This window comes from Nycticebus coucang, chromosome 21 (genome assembly GCF_027406575.1).
Source record: "Nycticebus coucang isolate mNycCou1 chromosome 21, mNycCou1.pri, whole genome shotgun sequence".
Taxonomy (NCBI): domain Eukaryota; kingdom Metazoa; phylum Chordata; class Mammalia; order Primates; family Lorisidae; genus Nycticebus; species Nycticebus coucang.
Window position 1 is genome coordinate 51,188,914 of NC_069800.1, and position 24,182 is coordinate 51,213,095.

At 52.1% G+C, this 24,182-nt stretch overlaps 1 protein-coding gene and 1 non-coding gene across 3 annotated transcripts in view; both read right to left on the minus strand.

The window, feature by feature from the left end:
* The window catches only part of ADA (adenosine deaminase), a 35,722-nt gene that overhangs the window by 574 nt on the left and 10,966 nt on the right, over positions 1-24,182 (minus strand). For both annotated transcript variants that reach the window (XM_053573803.1, XM_053573802.1), the window contains exons 2-11: positions 20,586-20,647; positions 12,177-12,299; positions 6,642-6,785; positions 6,000-6,115; positions 4,149-4,276; positions 3,441-3,512; positions 3,260-3,361; positions 2,932-2,996; positions 1,485-1,614; positions 195-297 (exon numbers count right to left, since the gene is read on the minus strand). In XM_053573803.1, coding sequence (XP_053429778.1) covers positions 195-297; positions 1,485-1,614; positions 2,932-2,996; positions 3,260-3,361; positions 3,441-3,512; positions 4,149-4,276; positions 6,000-6,115; positions 6,642-6,785; positions 12,177-12,299; positions 20,586-20,647 — 1,045 coding nt within the window. The remainder of the gene's footprint in view (positions 1-194; positions 298-1,484; positions 1,615-2,931; positions 2,997-3,259; positions 3,362-3,440; positions 3,513-4,148; positions 4,277-5,999; positions 6,116-6,641; positions 6,786-12,176; positions 12,300-20,585; positions 20,648-24,182) is intronic.
* On the minus strand, positions 21,905-22,010 carry LOC128574294 (U6 spliceosomal RNA). The gene has a single exon (XR_008376671.1). It is a non-coding gene; the product is annotated as a U6 spliceosomal RNA (small nuclear RNA).

Consider the following 24,182-nt stretch of genomic DNA (forward strand, 5'->3'; position numbering starts at 1 on the left):
TCACAAGATAGCAGGTGTAGAGAACGTGAGTCAATCTAGTGAGTGGCTATTCCCACCCAGGGACTACTAACCGAGGAGTCATCACACATTCTTGGTGCTACCCAAGAGAGGAAGAACATTTTGCTAGAAGTCCGACAGAAAGCCAGTCTGGAGCTAGGGCAGTGCAACAGCCCAGAACCAAGACAGGAACATACCTGCTATAGCTGAAGATGGCATCCCATAGGCTTTATAGAGCAGATTGAGAAGTTCTCTCTTCTCATCTTCGGGGAGGAAACTGGACTTTGCCGCATTAATGTTCTGGAAGGGCCAGAATGGTAGATGACATGGAACCAGAAAGCACCTTGGAGCCCTTGGCAATCTAGTGATAATCTATCCCCCTCATTGAACACAGCAGGTAAGCTTGGGAAGGGAGGACTTGTCCAAGGTCATACACCAAGTGCCAGAGTACAGACCACGAGGTTCTGGGTTTTTTGTTGTTGTTTTTTGAGACAGAGTCTCACTATGTTACCCTTGGTAGAGTGCCGTGGTGTGACAGCTCACAGCAACCTCAAATTCTTGGGCTTAAGCAATTCTCTTGCCTCAGCCTCCTAAGTAGCTAGGACTACAGGTGCATGCCACAACACCCGGCTATTTTTTTTGTTGTTGTAGTTGTCGTTGATTAGCAGGCCCAGGCCAGGTTCAGACCTGCCAGCCCTGGTGTATGTGGCCAGCGCCCTAACCACTAAGCTATAGGCACCAAGCCAGGTTCTGTATTCTTTCTTTTTTTTTTTTTTTGGTGATTTTTTGGCCGGGGCTGGGTTTGAACCCGCCACCTCCGGCATATGGGACCGGCGCCCTACTCCTTGAGCCACAGGCACCGCCCCAGGTTCTGTATTCTTAATGTGGCATTACGTGACACAGGGATGGGAGAAGTTGGAGAAACCTTGGAGAGATAGGGTGGCATGTGGGAGGCCAGGAAGATGCCACCCTGCACAGCTAACACAGGCTGGGGCCTACGGATAGCCTGGAGGGTGTGTAGAGAATTTCATAGCTGGGCACACCCTTCTGGGGAAAGGTTGACAGCTTTCATGGGATTCTTTCAGGGCACTTAACCCAAAGGATAGAAAACCTGGTCCTGGGTGGCGCCTGTGGCTCAAAGGGGTAGGGTGCCAGCTCCATATGCCAGAGGTGGCGGGTTCAAACCCAGGCCTGGCTAAAAACTGCAAAAAAAAAAAGAAAAGAAAACCTGGTCCTAAATCAGCGGTTCTCAGCCTGTGGGTCACGACCCACAGGAACTGTATTAAAGGGCCCCGGCATTAGGAAGGATGAGAACCACTCTCCTAAATCAACACGTCAGCACAAAGATGTCTTGCCTGTGGAAAGTGTCTGATTCATTTAGGCAAACTCACTGCTCATCTCTGGAGGTTCAAGGCCCTGGGTAGGATCTGCAGGCCTCACACTCCTAGGCCTGAGAGTCAAGGCCAGTACAGCTTGCCCCCACTCACCAGTCTCTTAAACTCCTCTTCAGTAAAGCCCATGCTCCGTTTGGTCATTTGGTAATCAGTGTCCAGGGTGGACTTGAAGATGAGTGGGTCATCCGTGTTGAGCGAGTAGTTAGCCTGGTCATTTTTGAACCTGGGCCAGGGAAGCAGAGAGGAAGTCTCCTTTAATTCTTCTGTAAAGTCAATCAGTGCACCCTGACCGTCACCCTTTTTATCCTCACGGCAACCTTAGACTGACCTGATCTACAGAGGAGGAAACTAAGCACAGAGTCCTGGGGTGCCTTGTCTGAGCCCATGCAACTAGCAGCCCCAGAGCTTGGCTCTGAGGGCCAGTGTAGCAGAATAGGACACTATAGGTTTTCTTAAAACCACACTTTTGGCTTTCCTCCTACTTGTCTCTTTTTCCTGTCCCTTAAATGTCACTGTCCTTTAGAGTTCTATCCTAGGCCCTCTTGCTCCACCACCTCCTGAGGCCTCTCTTCAGCTACCACGTGCAGGTGACTCACTCCTGAATCTTCTTCCAGCTCACATGCTCCACAGGTACCACACATTCCATGTTCCTAAGGCATCCCAGCATCACTGGCCTGACTGTGGTCACCCTGAGTTCGTGATGTCCTTATCCTGCATCAGGGAAGGCAGCTTTGCCTTCCTGAGGCCTCATGCCACTCCCAGGGCTCAGTGGCACAGGACAGAAGAAGGCCCTTGGTCCTGGTTAGACTGTGGGCTGGAGCAGGGTAGGCTGAACAGTGCCAGGGGGAAGCTTCAAGCAGGTACTTAGGGCAATCCAAGAGGTCCCAAGGGCCAGGTGCCAGGAACAGAGAGTATGTGGGCAGGAGAAACTCAGGCCTCCAGATGTGATGTCAGGAGGCGAGTTGGGAGAGTTAGAAGTATGGAAGCTTCCCTCAGAGTAGCAGGGCATTCTGATGTAACCAAATGAGCTGTAGCCCCACCCCCACCCCCTCTGGTAGTTAGTAGCTATGTAAACTCGGTCAAATTACAGCTCATCATTGGGAGGCGCCTGTGGCTCAGCAGGTAGGGCACCGGCCCCATATACCGAGGGTGGCAGGTTTGAACCTGGCCTGGCCAAACTGCAACAAAAAAATAATTGGGTGTTGTGGCAGGCGCCTGTAGTCCCAGCTACTCAAGAGGCTGGGGCAAGAGAATCGCTTAAGCCCCGGAGTTTGAGCTTGCTGTGAGCTGTGACACCATGGTACTCTACCAAGGGCGGTAAAATGAGACTCTGTCTCTAAAAAAAAAAAAAATTACATCTCATCCAAGCTTTGGATTCCTCATTTGTAAGACGAGGACAGCAATGTGGGCTTCCCAAGGAGTCAAAGAGATTTCCTATCTAAGAGCCCGGGCTGCACTCGTGTACCTGGGCCCCATATTTCTTTCCCATCTTTGGTCTTCCTGGAACAAAATTGACTGGGCCCAGGGGGCCAGAGCTCACCGAACAACTGCGTGCTCCGTTTCTGGCTTCCAGGCACCAGTGAGGTAGCTGGACCAGGGGCAGACCTGGAAAAGCAGGTGTGAGGCTGGCAGGGCCGTCCTGACCTCTCCAGGGGACCCCCACTCAAGCACCGGTCCTCCCTGGCCCTCCATTGCTGAATCCCATGAGTTTGGCGCTCTCATCTCCCTCTGCTTTCTGGTAGCTTTGATGCCTACTGCCCACTCCCGACACACTCACCCTTCAGATCCTGAGACCCGCCTCACTTTCTAGCTCTGCCTAGGATGTGGATGAGAGCTGAGGACGGGTCCTCCCTGCTCTGGCCCCTCACCTCAAAGTGCATGTTTTCCAGCAGCAGCCTACTGTAAAGGGCCTCACTCTCCAGGGTGTGGTACCCATGCCCCAGCCGCTCTGTCTTCAGTATGTCCACAGCCTGCAGAGAAGCAGAGTGGAGCTCAGTATGGGGCAGGGAAGAGGTGGAGAGGAGGACCCCACCCAGCCTAGCTCCTCACCTCTCTAACCACCTCGGGAGAGCCGACCTCCCCGGCGTGGACGGTGCGGTGAATTCCACTCTTCACAGCCTCCTGGAGGGGTAAGACTAGATCAGACGCAGCCTTGGGAGGCCCAGCAGCCCTGCGTTCAGCACACTGTGGCCTTGGACCACCTGGCAGTCAGGACGACCTGCGTCAGCAATGTGGGAAGCCTGGACCCCACCTCCATCATTGTCTGAGTGTAGCTAACATTTATTAGCTAGTCACCAAGTGTCAGGCACTGATGAGATGGTTTGTACGTGTTACCTAGTATTACTAACTATATCCCACACATTGTATAGGAGGGAAAACTAAAGCTCAGGAAAGTTAAGTAACATGGCCAAGGTCAAACAGGAAGCATAGAACCAAGCTCTGAACCCGGGCCACGGGACTCCAGAACACCCGCTGCTCTTACCCCTCAAGCTATGCCCCTTCCACAGGAAGGACTTCCATCATTAGGCTGGAAGGGACCTCTGAGATGTCTCCTCCAACTCCGTCACCTCGATAGAGGAAACAGGCCCAGAGACGAGATAATCTCACCAGAGGTCACGGGAAATCACGAGCAAAAGCAGGATGTGGGGACTTCATACCCAGTTCCTAGTCCTCAGGCCCAACCACGACACCCTTGGGAACTGGGGAGGCCCCAGGCTCCCAGTTGGTGTGACTTCTGACCTCTTGCCCCTGGCCCACCTCATAGGCCTGCACATGCCCCGGCATTAAGCTGCTTCCTGGGATGGTCTCGTCTCCTGCTAGGTCAACGGCCACCACGTCCTGCCGCCGGTACTTCTTGCACAGCTCCACCACCTCAGGGGACCAGTCTGTGGGTGAGACACCCCCCGGGGCCTGTCAGCTGATCATGGAGAGAGCCCTCCAGTCCTGCTTGCTGTCCCAACCCAGGGCAGCACGAGACAGGGCACTATCTTGTCTTCAAATTCCAGCTATGGCGTCCTGACCACATGGCCTTTGGCAAACCTCAGTTCCCTTCCTTCTCAGAGGGAACTCAACAGGGCGTGGGAACGCTCTGCTGAGGCCGTGGGTGCCAAGCGCCAGGGACACAGCCTGACCCCAGCAAATGACAGACGGGCCACTCTCTCACACGGTGCCCACAGAAACCCTTAAGGTGGGCTCTTAGCAGAGGGGGAGATGGAGGGCCACACCTCTAACATCGAATCCCCAGTACAGTCCACACTCGTCTGCTGGGGTCTTATGTCATCTTAACCCACAAAGTTATCATGAAGTAGTCAAAAAAGGAAGAATGTTCACAGGCCTTTGGAATGAGACAGACTTTGTGCCTCCTTGATTGAGGAGCAAAAGGCTTCGCCTCTCTGCCTCAATTTCCTCATCTGTCCAATGGGACTAAACAATGATAGTTCTACGTCCCAGGCTGCTGCACGCCAGTCACTCTGCAGAGTAGGTTCTGCAGGTTGGCATTGCCCAGGGCTTCAGTTCTCACTAATCCCTAGGGTGGAGGAATGAAGTAGGCACCACCATCTCCAAGGTGCATAACCAAGGTCTAGAAAGATGGTGTGACCTGCCTGATGTCACACCATGAGGCTTAAGCCCCAGAGATTTGATCAGGATCAGTGACAAAGGGAGAGACCCGTTAGAAATTCTGAAAATCAGACCTGGTCATAGGGTCTGTGGCCCGAGAAGGACAAGGCCTGGCCCACAGGGTCTCAAGGGAGGACTGCGGGCTGATCAGAACCTGGCATAGATTTTTTTTTTTTTTAAAGACACAGTCTCATGTTATTGCCCTCAGTAGAGTGCTGTGGCATCATAGCTCATAGCAACCTCTAACTCCTAGGCATAAACAATTCTCTTGCCTCAGCCTCCTGGATAGCTGGGACTACAAATGCCCACCACAATACCTAGCCAGCTATTTTTTTGTTACAGTTTGGCCGGGGCCGGGTTCGAACCCACCACCATTGATATATGGGGCTGGTGTCCTACCCACTGGGCCACAGGCACTGCCCAGATTTTTTTTTTTTTTTTTCAATGATTCAAGCTCCTTTGGCTTTTGAGCTCTCTGCCAGGTCATATGGCTGTCAAGACCTGGTCTCCCTGGGGAAGAAAGTATGTTGCCAAGAAGTCCTGGGCCCACCTAAGAGGTAGGCTTAAGAAGTACCAAGTTTGGCTCGGCGCCCAAAGCAAAGTGGTTACAGTGCCAGCCACATGTACTGAGGCTGGCAGGTTCGAACCTGGCCATGGCCAGCTAAACAATAATGAAAACTACAACCAAACAATAGCCGGGTGTTGTGGTGGGCACCTGTAGTCCCAGCTACTTGGGACACTGAGACAAGAGAATTTCTTAAGCCCACGAGTTTGAGGTTGCTGTGAGTTATGATGCCACAGCACTCTACCAAGGGTGACATAGTGAGACTCTATCTCAAAAAAAAAAAAGAAGTACCAAGTTCCTATTGATGGACTCAAGGGACCATCATGTGGGGTCATGGGGGAGACAAGGTACAGCCCCACGGCCAGGCTGGGAGGTGGGAGCCAGGGTCGGTGGGCAGCCCAGGTCAGGGCAGCTGTCTTACTCACTGGGTTGGTGGCGCATGCAGCACAGGATAGTCCGGACCTTGACCCCGAAGTCTCGCTCCCCCTCCTTCAGGCCCTGGCCCACTAGGGCCACCACCTCATCTGGGGTGAGGTCCCCTCTGTATGGGGAAAGGAGGAGGGATGGGCCTGAGGCAAAGGGAAGCCCACGGCGGAGTCTTTGGGGAGGACTGACAGATAACCCAAGGCCCAGCACACCTTTGGAGCAGTCAGGGCACTCTGGATCCCAGGGGAGGTGTGTGGTAATGTCAGACTGCCCTCCCCACCCCCACATGGACCACAGGCTAAGCTCAAGGCATCAGAATCACAGCTCAGTCTCACCTGAGTTATGAGTTTAGAGCAGGACCATTAGAAGTCACTGGCAAAGCAGGTTAACATACCCAGAACTATGGGGTACAAGACAGCTACACATTTTTGCCCAAGGTAAAAACAACCCCAAGCAAGGTGAGAGATGGGAACTGTGTCTCTCATAGAGTTAAACTCATTTTCTGAGGTCATGGACCTTATCGGGGGTGCAGGACCAAGGTCCTTCTTGGACCAGGGACTTCCAACAGTTGGCTTCTCTGGTCTCAGGGTGGGGCCACCCAGTCATACTTCAGCACAGCCCCTGCCCGGACCCTCACTCACTCAGCCTGATTCCAGGGGATGGGCTCCACCTTGGAGTTGGCCAGCAGGTGCGGGCTGTAGCGCACCTCCACATACACTACGCCTTCCTTGGCCTTGGATTCTACAAACTCATAGGCGATCCTTTTGATGGCCTCCCGGCAGCCCCTGGAAAGGGAAGAAAAGGGTTGGTGACAACCTTCCCCAGGCCCCTCGGGAGCTCCAGGAGCAAACAAGGCTGCCCCAACCCTTGTCAGATCAAATCCACTTTAATCCCCAATCCCTCAGTCCTCACCCCCCAGCTCCGAGCATCTGCTGGATAAGGTCCTGTCAACTCTACTTCCAAACTACACGCCACGGCTTTCCCCTCCACCCTGGCTCACACCACGTCATCTCTAACTGTCCTCCCTGTCCCCAAGGTTGTCCCTGAAACTGTGCCAGCCCAGCGGTTGGAAGAGTCTTCTCACTTTATCGCCCTCAGTTGAGTGCTATGGCGTCACACAGCAACCTCCAGCTTCTGGGCTTAGGCAATTCTCTTGCCTCAGCCTCCCAAGTAGCTGGGACTACAGGCGCTCGCCACAACGCCCAGCTATTTTATGTTGCAGTTTGGCCGGGGCTAGGTTTGAACCCACCACCCTTAGTATATGGGGCCAGCGCCCTTCTCACTGAGCCACAGGCGCTGCCCTGGAAGAATCTTCTACAAACACAAGTCAAAGCATATTCCTCCTCCCCTCTAAGCCCCACTGGCTTCCCACCACGTGGGATGAAACCCCAACCTAGCAGCCCAGCCCACTAGGCCTATCTGATCCAGCCGTGTCAGCCTCCCAGGCATCTTCCTTCTCACTCACTCTCCCAGGCCACCAGGGCCTCCCATCTATCCAAGGACTGTCAGGCATGTTCCCACACTGGGGCCTTTACGTTTGTGGCCCCTCTTCAGCCTGATGTCCCCTAAGCTCATCCTCCACTGCCCCACCCCCACCAGCCTCATCTCCTCAGAGAGGTCTTCCCCAACCATCTTATCATAAAATGGCCCTCCACACTTCCCCGAATTCTATTTTTCCTGTTGTCCTTATCACCACTTGACATTATACATCATATGGCTTATTAGCCAATTTCCTATTTCCTTTAGCAGCTTGTAGTCTCCAAGAGGTAAGGACGCACCCTTCCTCCTCAATCGTCTTATCACTGCCCCAAACCTCTCAGCTGAGGACAGTGCCTAGACAGAGTGGCCAAATATTTGTTGATGATAGATGTGAGACTTGCAGGGAAAAGAAAAGCACACAGATGGACAGATCCAGAGGGACCCTTGGGTGGGGAGAGCCTTGGGACTCTGTTGTGGACTGGAATCCTTGTTCCCACACTCATCTGCTGTGTACCCCCGGCTCGTCACCCTCTCTGACATGCACATCAGAGGGCTATTATGAGAACAAAGTACTTTAGTTATCACTGAGTGGCGGCTCCATAAGCGAGGCACAAACTGACCCACAAGGGCCACTGCGAGTGTTGATCAGATGACAATGGACTGAACCTGGCTGCAAGGGCCGCCATGAAGAATGAGAACAGAAGGGTCACAAGTGCACCCAGAGCCCAGGGTGGAAAGACAGTGGCCTGACCAGGAGGGGGGCACCGAGGCTGAGGAAGGGGGGTGCTGCTCCCCTGTGGGATGGGGCGGAGGCCTAAATCCTAGGCCTCAGCCCTCCACTAGTGAGCTGGTCTTCCAGGGATGAGGTTCGCTCTGCTCCCCAGAACCCAGACAGCCCACCTCCCCCATCTCTCCCCCATGAGGCTGTCAGCTTCATTCACTCTACAAGTACCCTACACTGTGCCTGGCACCATCAAGGCACCAGTGATACAGTAAACACACTAGACAAGGTCCCTCACTGAACAAGAGAGAGCCAGGCAAGAAAATGAATAACAGAGAGAGTATACAGTAGGTCAGATGGTGAAAAGTGCTACAGCTACAACCTGGGCGCGGTGGCTCATGCCTGTAATCTCAGCACTCTGGGAGGCTGAGGTCAGTGGATCACTTGAGCTCAGGAGTTTGAGACCAGCCTGAGCAAGAGTGAGACCCTGTCTCTATTAAAAATAGAAAAACTAGGGCGGTGCCTGTGGCTCAAGGAGTAGGGCGCCGGTCCCGTATGCCGGAGGTGATGGGTTCAAACCCAGCCCCAGCCAAAAACCAAAAAAAAAAAAAAAAAATAGAAAAACTAGTCTGGTGTTGTGGCAGTCGCCTGTAGTCCCAGCTACTTGGGAGGCTGAGGTGAGAGGATCGCTTGAGCCCACGAGTCTGAGGTTGCTGTGAGCTGTGATGCAAGGGCACTCTACCCGGGGTGACAGAGTGAGACTCTGTCTCAAGAAAAGAGAGAAAAGAGAAGAAAAGAGAGGAGAGGGAAGGAAGGGAAGGGAAGGAAAGGGACGGGAAAAGAAAAGAACAGAACAGAAAAGAAAAGAAAAGAAAGTTTTATAGGTACAAATAAAGCAGGGAGCCAGCTGCTTCAACAACATAGTCACCTCACTATGCAGGAGGATGGGGAGCTAGCCACAGGCCCCCTGCAGGGATAGCCAGCATAGATGGCCTATGGCCAGCGTATGCTTGTTGTCCAAGGTACCCCGGGGGCTGATGTGGCCAGAGAGGAGTGAGCAGGGGGCGAGTGGAAGGAGAGGAGGATCAGGCGCTGAGCATACGAGCACACAGGGCTCTGAGACCTGGCATCAGGGTCCTTAGCTTTGGTTTTTTTTTTTTTTTTTTTTAACTGTAAGAGGTTTATTAAGAACCGAGTATGTGTGATCATGGCTTGGAGTCCTTAGCTTTTACTCTGAGTGACACAGGGAGACACTAGGGAGTCTGGGGTAGGGAACCAGCTTCAGTTTAAGAGAATCATTGAGATTTCTCTCTGAACTCTCCCAGCTCTGCTTCTGGGCCTTTTTAGCACCAAACAATGTTCCCCACAGACTCAGACAAGAAAAAAGGAACCTCAGAGAGAACCTAACCCCACCTGACCCTCTCTCTACCTTCCCGCACTCCACATTCCCCCTCCCAGAATAAGCATCCCCTCCCCTCCCAACACAAAGCCCTGAACTAGGAGCTAGACCTGAGGACAAGCCCTGTACTGCCTCCGAGCCATGCCTTCTCTGGGCCTTGGTTCACACTGGCCAAAGGACTCTTCCTTTGATATCTGTGGACAGTGGCAAGGTCAGGGGAGGTCAGACTCTCAGCAGGCTGTGGCCCCAAAAGGCCAAGCAACTGGCATCTGACTGCCCAGCACAGACCTTCAAGGAACTGGGACTCCTCTGTCTGTGGCTGGAGAGGTAGAAGCTGGCTCTGGGGTAGCGTGGGCAGTGGGTACCCGCACAGGGTGCCCCAGCGTGTACAGGAGGTCTGCCTATGTAGTGTCCTGGCATAGCGATATCTTGGGGGAGACACTCCAGGGTGGCTATCTGTGTGTCAGCATCTCCCAACTGAGCCCCCAGGCTTCCAGCAGGAAGCCAGCAGCCCTGGCCACGCCCTCCTCCCCTGGGATTCCTCAAACCTGCCCCGCAACCTGCCTGCCCACGCCTTATTCACTGGCCTCCAACCTCACACAGCCCATCCTCCAGACCACTCCTCACATCTCGCCCTCTACACACTGTCACACCCTCATTGTCCCTCCAGGTCTGGCCTACCCTTCCTCCTCCAGGAAGCCTCCCCTAACTGCCCTGGCCCCTTGCCTCTCCCCTTCCTGAACTCCCATAGCACCAACTGCCAAGGCCCCATCCTTGCCTGCCTGGTGCCAGGAAGCTTGAGCTGGCGCCAGGGCAAGAATCTGGGCTCCAGCACTTTCCAGTTTCCTGATCCCGGGCAAGCTCCACTACTTCCCTGGGCCTCTGTTTCCTTGTCTGCAAAGGAGAATGTGTCTACCTTGCAGGATTGCTGACCTCTGCAAAAAGTAAGGATAATTCTGGAGATATTCTGTTATTAAAAAATGGAAGCAGCCCAGGCACTATGGTTCATGCCTGTAATCCTAGCACTCTGGGAGGCCAAGGCGGGTGGATTGCCTGAGCTCAGGAGTTTGAGGCCAGCCTGAGCAAGAGAAAGACCCTGTCTCTACTAAAAATATAAAAACTAGCCAGGCATAGTAGTAGCATGTGTCTGTAGTCCCAGCTACTCAAGGAAGAAGCCCAAGAGTTTGAGGTTGCTGTGAGCTATGACACCATGGCACTCTACCCAGGATGGGTGACAAAGTGAGATTCTGTCTCAAAAAAAAAAAAAAAAAAAAGAAAGAAAGAAAAAGAAAAATGGAAACAACGCTGGGCATGGTGGCTCATGCCTGTAATCCCAGCACTGTGGGAGGCTGAGGAGGGAGAATTGCTTGAGCTCAGGAGTTCAAGACTCGCCTGAGCAAGAGTGAGACCCTGACTCATGAAAAAAATGGAAAAACCCAGCTGGATGCCGCTGCAAGTGCCTGTAATCCCAGTGGCTTCTGGAGGCCGAGGCAGTGGGATGCCCACAGCCTGAGTTTGAGGTTGCAGTGAGCTACGATGCCACTGCACTCTGCTCAGGGGCATAGGGTGGGACTCTGTCTCAACAACAACAACAACAAATGGAAGCAATGAAAGATAGTATAAAAGTCACTAAAGATGGCAATTATCTTCAAAGCAAGAGAGAGCTTGCTGAGAACACTGCTAAGTCTGTTCTAAACCCGCAGTCCTATGATGTAGGTAGATCACAAATGCTGTAGTCTATTTTTTTTTTTTTTGAGACAGAGTTTCTTTTTTTTGTAGAGACAGAGTCTCACTGTACCGCCCTCGGGTAGAGTGCCGTGGCGTCACACGGCTCACAGCAACCTCTAACTCTTGGGCTTACGTGATTCTCTTGCCTCAGCCTCCCGAGCAGCTGGGACTACAGGTGCGCACCACAACGCCCGGCTATTTTTCTGTTGCGGTTTGGCCGGGGCTGGGTCTGAACCCGCCACCCTTGGCATATGGGGCCGGCGCCCTACTCACTGAGCCACAGGCGCCGCCCGAGACAGAGTTTCACTATGTCGCCCTCGGTAGAGTGCCGTGGTGTCACAGCTCACAGCAACCTCAAACTCTTGGGCTCAAGCAATTCTCTTGCCTTAGCTTCCCAAGTGGCTGGGACTACAGGCGCCCGCCACAACAGCCAGCTATTTTTTGCTGTGGTTGTCATTATTGTTTAGCTGGCCCAGGCCAGGTTTGAACCCACCAGCCTCAGTGTATGTGGCTGGCACTGTGACCACTGAGCTACGGGCGCCGAGCCAAACCCTGTAGTCTAGGAGGGCAAATGGAAACCCGGAGAAGGTAACTTTGCCCAAGGTCACAGTCATTGCATGGAAGCATCGGATACTACTATCTGTATCTGTCAATTCTCTGTAGAAGTGGAAGCAATTTCAGGCCATCACACCCACACTTCAGAAAGGAGGGCTGAGGACTAAAGGTCCTCACTCTAGTGTACACAATGCTGAGAAGAGCCACAGTGTGGCTTCAGAGCATCTCCCTGCCACTGCAGGCTGAGGACAAGGACCAACACTGGCCCACGACCCAAGGACTGGGGCAACTCACGCGATAACGGGCATGTAGTAATCAAACTTGGCCAGGAACGCCGGGAGGGTGAGGGGCTTGTCCATGCCGATGATGTTCTGCAGCTCCTCTGCCGTGTTAGCTGGAAGGGCAATCCCTCTCTTTCTAGAAACAAAACAATGAGCGTGGCAGTCCAACCTAAGACAGGATCCAAGCAGGCCTAACAGGGTGGAACAGACTCAGGAGCCCCAGCCTCCTCAGAGGACCACAGCAAGAAACATGGGCTTCCTTCCATCCAACTCCTCTCATTAGACAGATGGGAAAACTGAGGCCCAGGGCATAGGGAGCCAGGCCCAGCATCCTTCCTACACCTCTGCCCCTGAGCCACAAGTCAGCAAACCTCAAGGGGGACAAACAGGTGGAAGTTGTTTGTGGGAATGCACATGTGTGTACGCATACACGCACACACACACCATCCACATCCCTGGTGGGCTGATGCCTGGAAACCAGGAAATTGCCAGGGCAAGCCCACAACTTCCTCCTCAGACCCAAGGAGCAGACAGAGCCAGCTCTGGTCCTATATCTGGTCAGGGGTTATCAGAGGCAGTAACTACAGCATCACAATTCCAGGGCAGGGTAGGACAGGCGCCAGTTGGTTCCTTTTCCACCTTCTATCTGGCCAGCACATCAGAGAGGCTTGCCAGGCCCTATGTGCAGGGGGACACATGGGTGGGGCCCCATGAGCCTGTCATTCAGCTCACAGCTTTCTCCTCCACCACCCTCTCCCCCAGAGCAGGGCCAGACCACAGCAAAACAGCCAGGCCTCACTGAAATGGCCCTTCTGGCTTGCAGGCTCCTTCTCCTGCTTAGCCTCTCTGCCTCCTTCCCAGCGGTGGGAAGCCAGGTGCAAGCTCCGGGTGTGTGTGTGGGGTCCTCCCTTCTGCATAGGCTCCTGCCTGTTCCTCCTCACACCTTGACTCTGTTTACAGGTCACCCTGGGATTTCCCCACTTTTAAGGTAGAAGAGACAACCAAGGAACACCAGACATCAAGAAATGCTTCTTGGGCTCGGCGTCTGTGGCTCAAGTGGCTAAGGCGCCAGCCACACACACCTGAGCTGGCGGGTTCAAATCCAGCCCAGGCCAGACAAACAATGATGGCTGCAACCAAAAAATAGCTGGGCGTTGTGGCGGGCGCCTGTAGTCCCAGCTACTTGGGAGGCGGAGACAGGAGAATCGCTTAAGCCCAGGAGTTGGAGGTTGCTGTGAACTGTGATGCCACGGCACTCTGCCTAGGGCAACAGCTTGAGGCTCTGTCTCAAAAAAAAAAAAAAAAAGAAGGGCGGCGCCTATGGCTCAGTCGGTAAGGCGCCGGCCCCATATACCGAGGGTGACAGCTTCAAACCCGGCCCTGGCCAAACTGCAACCAAAAAATAGCCGGGCGTTGTGGCGGGCGCCTGCAGTCCCAGCTACTCGGGAGGCTGAGGCAGGAGAATCACTTAAGCCCAGGAGTTGGAGGTTGCTGTGAGCTGTGTGAGGCCACGGCACTCCACTGAGGGCCATAAAGTGAGACTCTGTCTCAAAAAAAAAAAAAAAAAGAAAAAAAGAAATGCTTCTTGGTTGGCTTGGTGCCTATAGCTCAAGTGGCTAGGGTGCCAGCCACATACACTGGAGCTGGCAGGTTCGAATCCAGCCCAGGCCTGCCAAACAACCATGACAACTACAATAAAAAAGAAAAATAGCCAGGCGTTGTGGTGGGCACCTGTAGTCCCAGCTACTTGGGAGGCTGAGGCAAGAGAATCTCTTAAGCCCAAGAGTTTGAGGTTGCTGTGAGCTGTGACACCATAGCACTCTACCCAGGGTGACAGCTTGAGACTCTGTCTCAAAAAAAAAAAGAAAAGAAATGTTTCTTGGGAAGGTGTGCTGATTCACACCCGAAATCCTGGCGATTTGAGAGGCTGAGGCAAGAGGATCATATGAGGCCAAGAGCTTGAGACCAGCCTGGCCAACACAGTGAGGCTCCATCATTACTAAAAATTTAAATTTTAGTTCAATTCTAAAAAATTAGAAAAATTAGCCAAGTGTTGTGACGCACACCTATAGTCCCAGCTGCTTTGGAGGCTGAGGTGGGAGGATCACTTGAGCCCAGGACTTTGAGGTTGCTGTGAGCTATGGATGATACCTCTGCACTCTAGCTTGAGTGACAAGAGCAAGACCTTGTCGCAAAAAAAATAAATTAAATTAAAAATAAAAAATAAATAGGGCGGCACCTGTGGCTCAGAGGAGTAGGGCCCTAGCCCCATATACCGGAGGTGGTGGGTTCAAACCCAGCCATGGCCAAAAAAATAAATAATAATAATAAAAAAAATAAATAAATAAATAGAAATGTAAAATGCTTGTAACATGAGGCATCAAGCAAGAGAATAGACAAAAGACACTCGTGGGAAACAAAGCAGCGAACAGAAGAAAACTCAGAACAAAACAAAAACCTAACCTAAAGGAATATCCTCAAGGAGATGAGGAGACATCACGTCCTTGAAGCAAGGAAGTCTCTTTGTAAAAAGGAGATGTTCAGACAGTAAGAACGAGTTCTCGGGAATTTAAAAGAGAATATGGCAGCAACAATCAGGATGTAATAATCGGAGAAGAAACTCAAAGTGAAGAAATCCTCCAGAAAGTAGAACAAAAGGACAAGATGGAAAACGAGGAGCACACAGCTAAGAAAATAAGAAGATTAAATTAGGGAGTCCAAGCATCCAATTATCCACAGCGCAAGAACAGAAAACAGAAAGGAGGGCGGCGCCTGTGGCTCAAAGGAGTAGGGCGCCGGCCCCATATGCTGGAGGTGGTGGGTTCAAACCCAGCCCTGACCAAAAACTGCAAAAAAACCAAAGAAAACAGAAAGGAGGAAATTCCCAAAGAAATATTAGTTTGACTTATATACCACTTAAGTTCTTATGGGCTACTGCTATTAAAATATTAAAATATCTTTCACTACAAATATGTATTCCTTAAGCCCCTAGATCTTTCCTCTTCTTCATCTGGTAGGCTCAGTCCCTGTGAATGCCCAGTAGGGACCACCAAGGAGCCACCCTGGTGTCCCCCACCTGCTGATCAGCCCATCACGGCCTTTACCAGCAGCCCTGCACAACACTTGGGAAACGGTGCCCTGGCACAGTGCTGGCACCCAGAGGACAGATGCTCAGTCCCTGTGGAAGCCCCCAGTGCCCTCCCCAAAAGCCACCCTCACAAAGCTGTGCCCAGTAACCATGGCCCCTGGTTGTGACATATTCTATTTGGGTATCATTCTGGGAATTAGTGGATGGAAGGCAAGGAGGTGACATTAAGCCTCCAGCTCCCATATTGCCCAACCCAGGGGCCACATTTGCCTTGGGTCCCTGGACTAGCTCGGTGTGACTTTCCCAATGGTCCTCCTGCAGCTCCCAGGACCCCACAACACTTCCTGCCGGGCTCTGCCCTCGGGCCCTTCCCTCTCTGACTCTGCCTTCTACACACCTGCCCAGATGAACTCATCTCTTTTCACAGTTTTCACCCAGGATCCCAAGGTCTACACATTGCCATTTGAGGGGCTATGACATGCCAGGCACTGGACAGACAGCAGTGACCAAGATGCACCCATGCATCGGAACACCTCCCCTCCCCCCAGAGCTCTCTCTGCCCAGGGTTCTGCATTTGCACCTGGGTCCCCCATCCACCCAGCTGCCCAAACCAGAGGCAGGGGCCTCTCCCCAACTCCCCATCTCCCTTGCCTACCAAACTGCCAGTCCAAAAGAACTTGTTATTTTGCTTTCTATTTGCTTTCTATTTCTCCTCTTGGCTTCCTCTCCTCCAGCCTCCCTCCTCAACAGTCACCAAGAAAAAATTTTTTAGCACATACTTGAGATGGAACAGCCAGAGACAGCCTCTCTGAGGAGGTGACATTTAAATTAAGAAGAGTTGGAGGATGGAGAAGGAGGGATTCCAGGAAGGGAGGAGCAGGGGTAGCTGTGGGGATGCAGGGAGCAGGGGTGAGTGGCCAGTGGTGAGCCAGAGGGGAAGGGGAGCCAGGCTGCACCAGGGATGGGCTGGGACTTTATTTATCCTGAGTTTCTGAGAAGTCTTGGGAGGATTTTAAGCAGGAGTGTGGCATGAAGTGATTTACATTTTTTCTTTTTTTTTTTGTAGTTTTTGGCCGGAGCTGGGTTTGAACCTGCCACCTCTGGCATATGGGGCTGGCGCCCTACTCCTTTGAGCCACAGGCGCCGCCCATGATTTACATTTTTTAAAACCTCCTCTGGCTGCTGCCTGGGGAACAAACAGCAGAGAAACCAGAGCAGAAGCCAGGGAGTGACGACCAACAGGAGACAGAGACACACTCTCCAGCACCCCTCACACAGGACACAGCCTCCAGAAGTTGCTCAGACAACTAGGAAGTTGTCCCTAGGGCCCTGCTCTTCCCGCCACCCCTGGCCACTGGCAGAAGCCTAGTTCCCTCACAGCCAGGCTCTCCTCTTAGTCCAGTCTTCCCCTGGCTTGGTGGGCAACACAGCCAGCAGGGGCCCACCCTCGGGGAGCACAGGGAGGGAGGGTGAGCTCACGCTTTGGAGGTCAGAGTCCCTCCTTTATTTGTGACATTATTCTGGGCAGGAGTTGTCCTCTGTGAGGACTTCCATGCCTTTGTCAGTAAAACACAGATTTTTTTTTTTCCAGGGTTACAACGAGGAACGAATGAGACTATTTCTAGTTATGGGAAAGACAATTGACTCCAAGGTCTGAGAGCCCGGGTCTGAATCCTAGCTCTGTTACTTAAAGGCTGTGTAACCTTGGGCAAATTACCCAGCCTCTCTGTGTTTCCTAGTCTGGCATGTTTGAGAAATATACAGTGTGGCGGACTAAGCAAGGTCAGAGAGGACAGAGAGGTGATTTGGGCTTTGCAGGATGTTAGGGCCATGTGTGGACTTTGGCTTTGACCCTGGGTGAGATAGGGGTGTTGGAGGATTTCTGGCAGGGGAGTGAGCTGGTGTGACTGTGTTGGAAGACACTGCTGACTACAGCACTGCAGGGCGGGGGTCGACACCACAGACCAGTCAGGAGCCACAGCACACATGGGAGTTGGTAATGCCTTAGACTGGAGTGGTGAAAGGGAGAAAGTGGCCAGACTCACAGTCTGCTTTGGAGAAAAAGCTGAGAGGGCCTTGGAAGAGACTGAGAACGAGGGAGGAGAAGCCCCTGGAAAGGGGGGAATCACACGAGCCGAAGGAAGAAAACACAGGTGACAACAGTCAACTCTGGTAGGCCCAAGTCACAGAGACAGAACAGGGGACACTGGATTAGGCCTGGGAGTAACACAGGCCAGGGGTTCCCCTCCTTCTGCCCTCCTGACCCAGCTGGCTCTCCTCATGTTTATGGGCACCTGTGTCTGAGTGTAACCTACTCCCAGGTCCCTAGGCTGCTGGCTCCAGGTTAGACTCCATCTGGCGCCAATGTGCTCCCTCCCCGGGGCCTGGAGGTGACATAAGGAACATAACACCAGCCCAGCAAACCATGCTGGCAGCTCCTTTCCTTTTCTCTCCACCCCACCCTGGACACTCTGGCCTCCTTGGCCCCACTGGTGAGTGCCCGATGACCCCTTAATGAGCACTTCGATTAGATCTCATCTTGGTGCCCCGCCTGAGCGACCTCATCAGGGGTCTGTGGCAATAGTTGGTGGCTCAGCATGGGAAAGGCCAGCCAGAGATAAGCTAAGAGGCTTCATTCCACATAGCCAGCACCATAAATTTCTAATTAATAATAATATTATCATTCAATGACATCTATGAAGCACTTAATGTAGGCTAGGACCTGAGCTAAGCATTTTTTGTGCATTACTTCGCCTCCACCTCTACCTTGCAGGTTTAAGGTCAGGGGTGTGGACACAGGGCAGACCACTGCCCTGTGCTTACTGGGCAAGTTTCTTTTTCTTTTCTTTTTTTTTGAGACAGAGCCTCAAGCTGTCACCCTGGGTAGAGTGCCGTGGCATCACAGCTCACAGCAACCTCCAACTCCTGGGCTCAAGCGATTCTCCTACCTCCGCTTCCCAAGTAGCTGGGATTACAGGTGCCCGCCACAATGCCCGGCTATTTTTTGGTTGCAGCCATCGTTGTTTGGCAGGCCAGGGCTGGATTCGAACCTGTCAGCTCAGGTGAGTGGCACTTCAGCCGCTTGAGCCACAGGCGCCGAGCCAATTGGGCAAGTTTCTTCACCTGTCATGGTACAGCTCTCTCATCTGTAAAGTGGGGGCTGTGAGAGTCCCTATCTCAGGAGATGCTGATATGTTTATATTACACAGCTAAAGGGAAATTAAATCAATGGCATTTCCTAGGGCAGATAAAGGTCACTGGGAGAATGACAAGATGGAGAAAACTTATTAGAACTCTCTCAGGGTGTCGGAAGATATGTTCCCAGGAGCAGGGGGCAAATGCCCAAGGCTCACTAGTTCTCTCCCCAAGAGCAGGATGGGATAACTGAGGGGATTCTGAGAGGCTGAATCCTTGCACTCCTACCAAAAGGGGTGTCGAACAAACTGTCTGTTGGGCAGGGTGGGACAGGGGAGGGCCCCTCTCTCCCAGGTCAGCTGTGGAGGAAGGCCCTGCTCTTACCCTCACTCTCCAGAGTGGTCCCAGAGAGAAAATAAAGTGTCTATGGGAATTCTCAAAACCCTGACAGGAGTGCAGTCATTTTAGAAAACTGAGTCAGAAGCCAGCAATCCACTCCCCAGATTCCTGGAGTCCCTCAAGGCCAGAGTTCCTGGAAATAACCCTACCCAAAATTGTGACCCTAAAGATACACCCATAATCCTGTCCAGCACTACAGAAGAGCCCCAGGCAGTACTCCCGGCTGTTCCAACTATACTGATAAGGCTAATAAAGGCCTTGGGCAACAGGGTGGGAGCTGAGCCCACGGCTGGTCAGACTGCAATTCCTTTTCCCTTCTGTTTAAGTCTTTCCTTGTACCTGCACTGGCCGCCTCTCCTTTCTTGAGGACTCTTACCCCAGTCTTATGCCAGAACTTCTCAGTGTCCAGCTATGAATGCAGACCGCTGGCCCGCCAAAGTCCCTGCTCTTAAATGCTAGAACCAATACAGAACCAGCCCTTGAGGTGTGGGAGGAGGGGAAGAACCTCCTCCACTGGGGGCAGCTGAGGGGTCTTTTGTCCTACAAGAGTTGAGGCAGGAAATGTTTTCTCATTTGGATTATTTGGTTCATGTCTGTAATCCTACCACTTCTGGGAGGCCGAGGCGGGTGGATTGCTTGAGCTCAGGAGTTTGAGACCAGCCTGAGGAAGAGCGAAATCCCATCTCTACTAAAAACAGAAAAACTAGGTGGGCATTGTGGCAGGTGCTTGTAGACCCAGCTACTTGGGAGGCTGAGGCAAGAGGATTGCTCAAGCCCAAGAGTTTGAGGTTGCAGTGAGCTATGATGCTACAGCACTCTACCCAGGGTGACAGAGTGAGACTCTGTTTCACAAACAAACAATTCAAAGATTTGGGGCCAGGTCACCTGTAGCTGAATGGTTAGAACACCAGCACTGTGCACTGGGGGTGGCAGGTACGAACCCAGCCAGGGCCTGCTAAATGAAAAAATGAAGTTCCTCTGGAACTGGGCACAGTAATCCTACCAGTCTGGGAGCCCGAGGCAGGTGGATTGCCTGAGCTCACAGGTTCGAGACCAGCCTGAGACAGATCAAGACCCCCATCTGTAAAAATAGCCGGGTGTTGTGGCGGGTGCCTGTAATCCCAGCTACTTGGGAGGCTGAGGCAAGAGAATCACTTGAGCCCAAGCGTTTGAGGTTGCTGTGAGCTGTGACTCCACAGCACTCTACTAAGGGCTACAAAGTGAGACCCCGTCTCAAAAAAAAAAAAAAAAAAAAGATTTGGGGCTAGAGAGGGGGAGTCGCTCTTCCACGACACCTAGCAACTCATTACCATGATGTTGCAGTAAAGTGGGGGTCAGACAGCCACAGGTTCAACTCTTGATTCTACTATTAACTGATTGGGCAACTCTCTTCACTTCTGAGCCCACTTCCTCCTCAGCAGTCCTTTCCCACGTGTGGAGAGATTAAAGGGCAGGTGTAGCCCACCCCAGCTCAGCCCAGCACCAGCTCAGTAGACATGTTCCCATGTGGATACATCATCTACCATGGCTCTTGGCCCAGTCAAAGGAAGGTGACTGATTTGGCCCTGGGCACCTTGGCCTGGACAGCCTGGCAGCAGGAGGACAGAGTCAGAAACCCAGAGGTGGAGGAGTTGGGTGGTAGCCTCCACGTCCCCACACACCACCTCTTCTGACTGGGTGCTGGCTTGATCCCATAGAGATCCCTCGTCCACAGGGAGAAGCAATGACCCTGAGTTCTCCAGGAGCCTAGCGGACCCTGCCCAAATCCCAGGGAGAGAGGGCTCTTCTCTAAGGACTTACCTGCCATAGTATAAGATGGTTTCAGGTCTGATGGCTCCATCGAGGTGGACGTGCAGTTCTACCTGGGAGGAAAGGACGGAAGGGGGAGAAGAGAGAGAGAGAGAAGACACCCATGAATGTCTGAAGGATCTTCCAGAGGATTAACATCAGCATCAATCATGATAACATTTGCCATGATGACGTGCGTCACATACACGGCATCAACTCTTTGCTTACCCTATCTTGTTTCGTCCTCACCTGTGGGCCAGGTTCAGTTGTCATCCCTACCTTTTTTTTTTTTTGTAGAGACAGAGTCTCACTGTACTGCCCTTGGGTAGAGTGCCGTGGCGTCACACGGCTCACAGCAACCTCTAACTCTTGGGCTTATGCGATTCTCTTGCCTCAGCCTCCCGAGTGTCATCCCTACCTTTTTTACAATTGAGGACTATAGGGTTCAGAGAGGTTAAATATTTTGTCCAAAACCACACGGCAAGCAAGTAATGGAAGCAGGAAACCACCCCAGTGCCTTTTTTCTTAACTAAGACTGGTGAGTGGCAGATTCAGAATTCTAACTTGAGCCCAGTGCTGAAGCTGTGCTCTTACCCGTGAGGCCAACCAGGATCCCATAGGGACACCCAGGCCTGAGCCACCCTGCAGGCAGCTCCCGCTCTTCATAAACTCACCAGATAAAATCCAGTTTTAACAAAAGGGATTGCTCTAGACACCCTGAACTAGTGAATATCCATGGTGTATTTCCTTTTTTTTATTTTTATTTATTTTTTATTAAATCATAGCTGTGTACATTAATGTGATCATGGGGCACCATACACTGGTTTTCTAGACCGTCTGACACATTTTCATCACACTGGTTAACATAGCCTTCCTGGCATTTTCTTTGTTTGTGTGTTTTATTTATTTATTTATTTGCAGTTTTTGGCTGGGGCTGGGTTTGAACCCGCCACCTCCAGCATATGGGGCCAGCGCCCTACTCCTTGAGCCACGGTGCCGCCCCGGCATTTTCTTAGTTATTGTGTTAAGACATTTATATTCTACATTTACTAAGTTTCACATGTACCCTTGTAAGATGCACCGCAGGTGTAATCCCACCAATCACCCTCCCTCCGCCCACCTCCCCCCTCCCCTCCACTCCCTCTCCCCCTTCCCCATATTCTTAGGTTATAGCTTTCATATGAAAGCCATAAATTAGTTTCATAGTAGGGCTGAGTACATTGGATACTTTTTCTTCCATTCTTGAGATACTTTACTAAGAAGAATATGTTCCAGCTCCATTCATGTAAACATGAAAGAGGTAAAGTCTCCATCTTTCTTTAAGGCTGCACAAAAATATGGAACACTTCACGAATTTGCGTGTCATCCTGTGCAGGGGCCATGCTAATCTTCTCTGTGTCGTTCCAATGATAGTACATGTGCTGCTGAAGCGAGCACTCCATGGTGTATTTCAAACATCAGGCCCCATTTTCTACACCAGGTGCTATTCAAGCATAGCTTATCAGGAATCAAAATTAGGCCCTCTAGATCTTTCTAGAATTCTGGATACTTGACTTTCTTGATCATCTATCTGCTCGACCCTATTTATGACACTTCATATGCAAAGTCAAGTCTTTGGAGACAGCTCTTCTGACTTGACTCCCAGCTCTGCCCCTTCTCTGGCTGCCCCTTCTCTGACCTCTCTAAGCTTCCGTTTCCTCATCTGAAAACAATGAGACACTACACCTCTCCATCCAAGAACAACTATAAAGATTATAGATTGTGTAGGAGGACACACATACCCAAGGAAAACAGCCTCTGACTCCCAGGTTGTTTACTGTGAGCTGTTAACGAGAAACAGCAGGTGCTGGGAAACAGTGGGGAAGGGACGTCGGTTATCTGCTATTCCAGGTGATGGAGCAAACTTTTACAGCCAGAAAGCTCTCAGCTGCTGTCTCTGGAACTTAGAGATTTGGATATTTCTTATATCCAAAGATACAGCCACGGAGCTGCTGGCCCAAGGGCATCCTAGCCGGACACACATGACCTGCAGAGGAAACCCAACCCAGGTCCACGGAAGTCCGGGAGGGAACAGAGAGACATGAAGTCCTCTCACCAGGACCTCAGAGTAATCAGCTCTCTCCAGAGGACATCAGCCGACCAAGGACAGAGCAGCACTCACACCCAGGCTCGCAGTCAACTTAGTTGTTGGATTCCTTGGAAAAATGAGTTCAATTCCTACTCGGCCACATGTTTATTAGGTTCTCAAAATACACTCAGCCTTGGGAATACCGAAGTTCACAGCCCAGGGGAATTGACAATCAGGTGTGTGACCTCGGGCAAGTGACCTCACCTCTCTGAGCTTCTGTTTTCTTATCCTTATCCCTCACAGCGCTGTGGAGAGGACCCAGCCAGAGAGGCAGGGCTGAGTCATAGTTACAGCATCCCACAGTTAAGGTTGGAATCCGGCCGGGCTCAGTGGCTCATGCCTGAAATACTAACATTCTGGGAGGCCGAGATGGGTGGATTGCCTGAGTTCACAGGTTTGAGACCAGCCTGAACCAGAGAGAGATCTTGTCTCCAAAATAATAGCCAGGCGTCGTGGCGGGTGCCTGTAGTCTCAGCTACTTGGGAGGCTGAGGCAAAAGAATTGCTTAAGCCCAAGAGTTTGAGGTTGCTGTGAGCTGTGACGCCATAGACACTCTACTAAGGGTGACAAAGTGAAATGCTGTCTCAAAAAAAAAAAAAAAAAGGGCTGGAATCTCAGAGCCTCCACTCCCTCACTGTATGACCTTGAGAAAGTTACTTCACTTCCTGAGCCTCAGCATTCTGATTTGTCAAATGGGGAGAATAACATGCCTTTCTTTTGGGCTTCATGAAGGTTAATGATGTTAGCACACATGGAACTCAGCACACAGCAAATGCTAAATATGTGTTGACTAAAAGTCAACAAAGGCTCATGCCTCTGCTGAGTGCTGGAAGAGGTAGCAGGAAGGTCCCTGTGCTCTGCACAGTCCAGCAAGGGCAGGAGGCAGAAGGCAAATGTCACATCGATAAACTATGGTCACAGAACAAGATGACTCCTTGGGAAGTACAAACACAGTCCCATGAAAAGTGAAAAACAAGAACAAAGCACGGCCAAAGGGCCAGCAGTGGCTTCCAGGAGAAAGCAGAGCCTGAGCTATAGGGTGAAGGACAAAGAGGAACTGACTCAGCAAGGCAGGGGTGAGGAGGGAGATGGGGTGAGGTGGGAGGGAAGGGTGAGGAGGGAGGCAGGGGTGAGGAGGAAAGGGCGAGGAGGGAGTCAGGTGAGGAGGGAGGTAGGGGTGAGGAGGGAGGCAGGGGTGAGGAGGGAGGGAGAGGTGAGGAGGGAGGTAGGGGTAAGGTGGGAGATAGGGGTGAGGAGGGAGGCAGGGGTGACGAGGGAGGCAAGAAGAAACCTCCAGGCAGAGGGAACAGCATGGCAACGCCATGGGGCAGGAGGAAATCAGGTGTCCGTGTGGAGCCAAATATGAGTTTGGAGAAGGGAGGGGCTGTGGACTAGAGAGGCTACAGGGGAGGACCACCCAGGCAGGGCCCCATGGGCCACCACCATCAGACTGCACCCCAATACAGTTAGAGGACACTGCA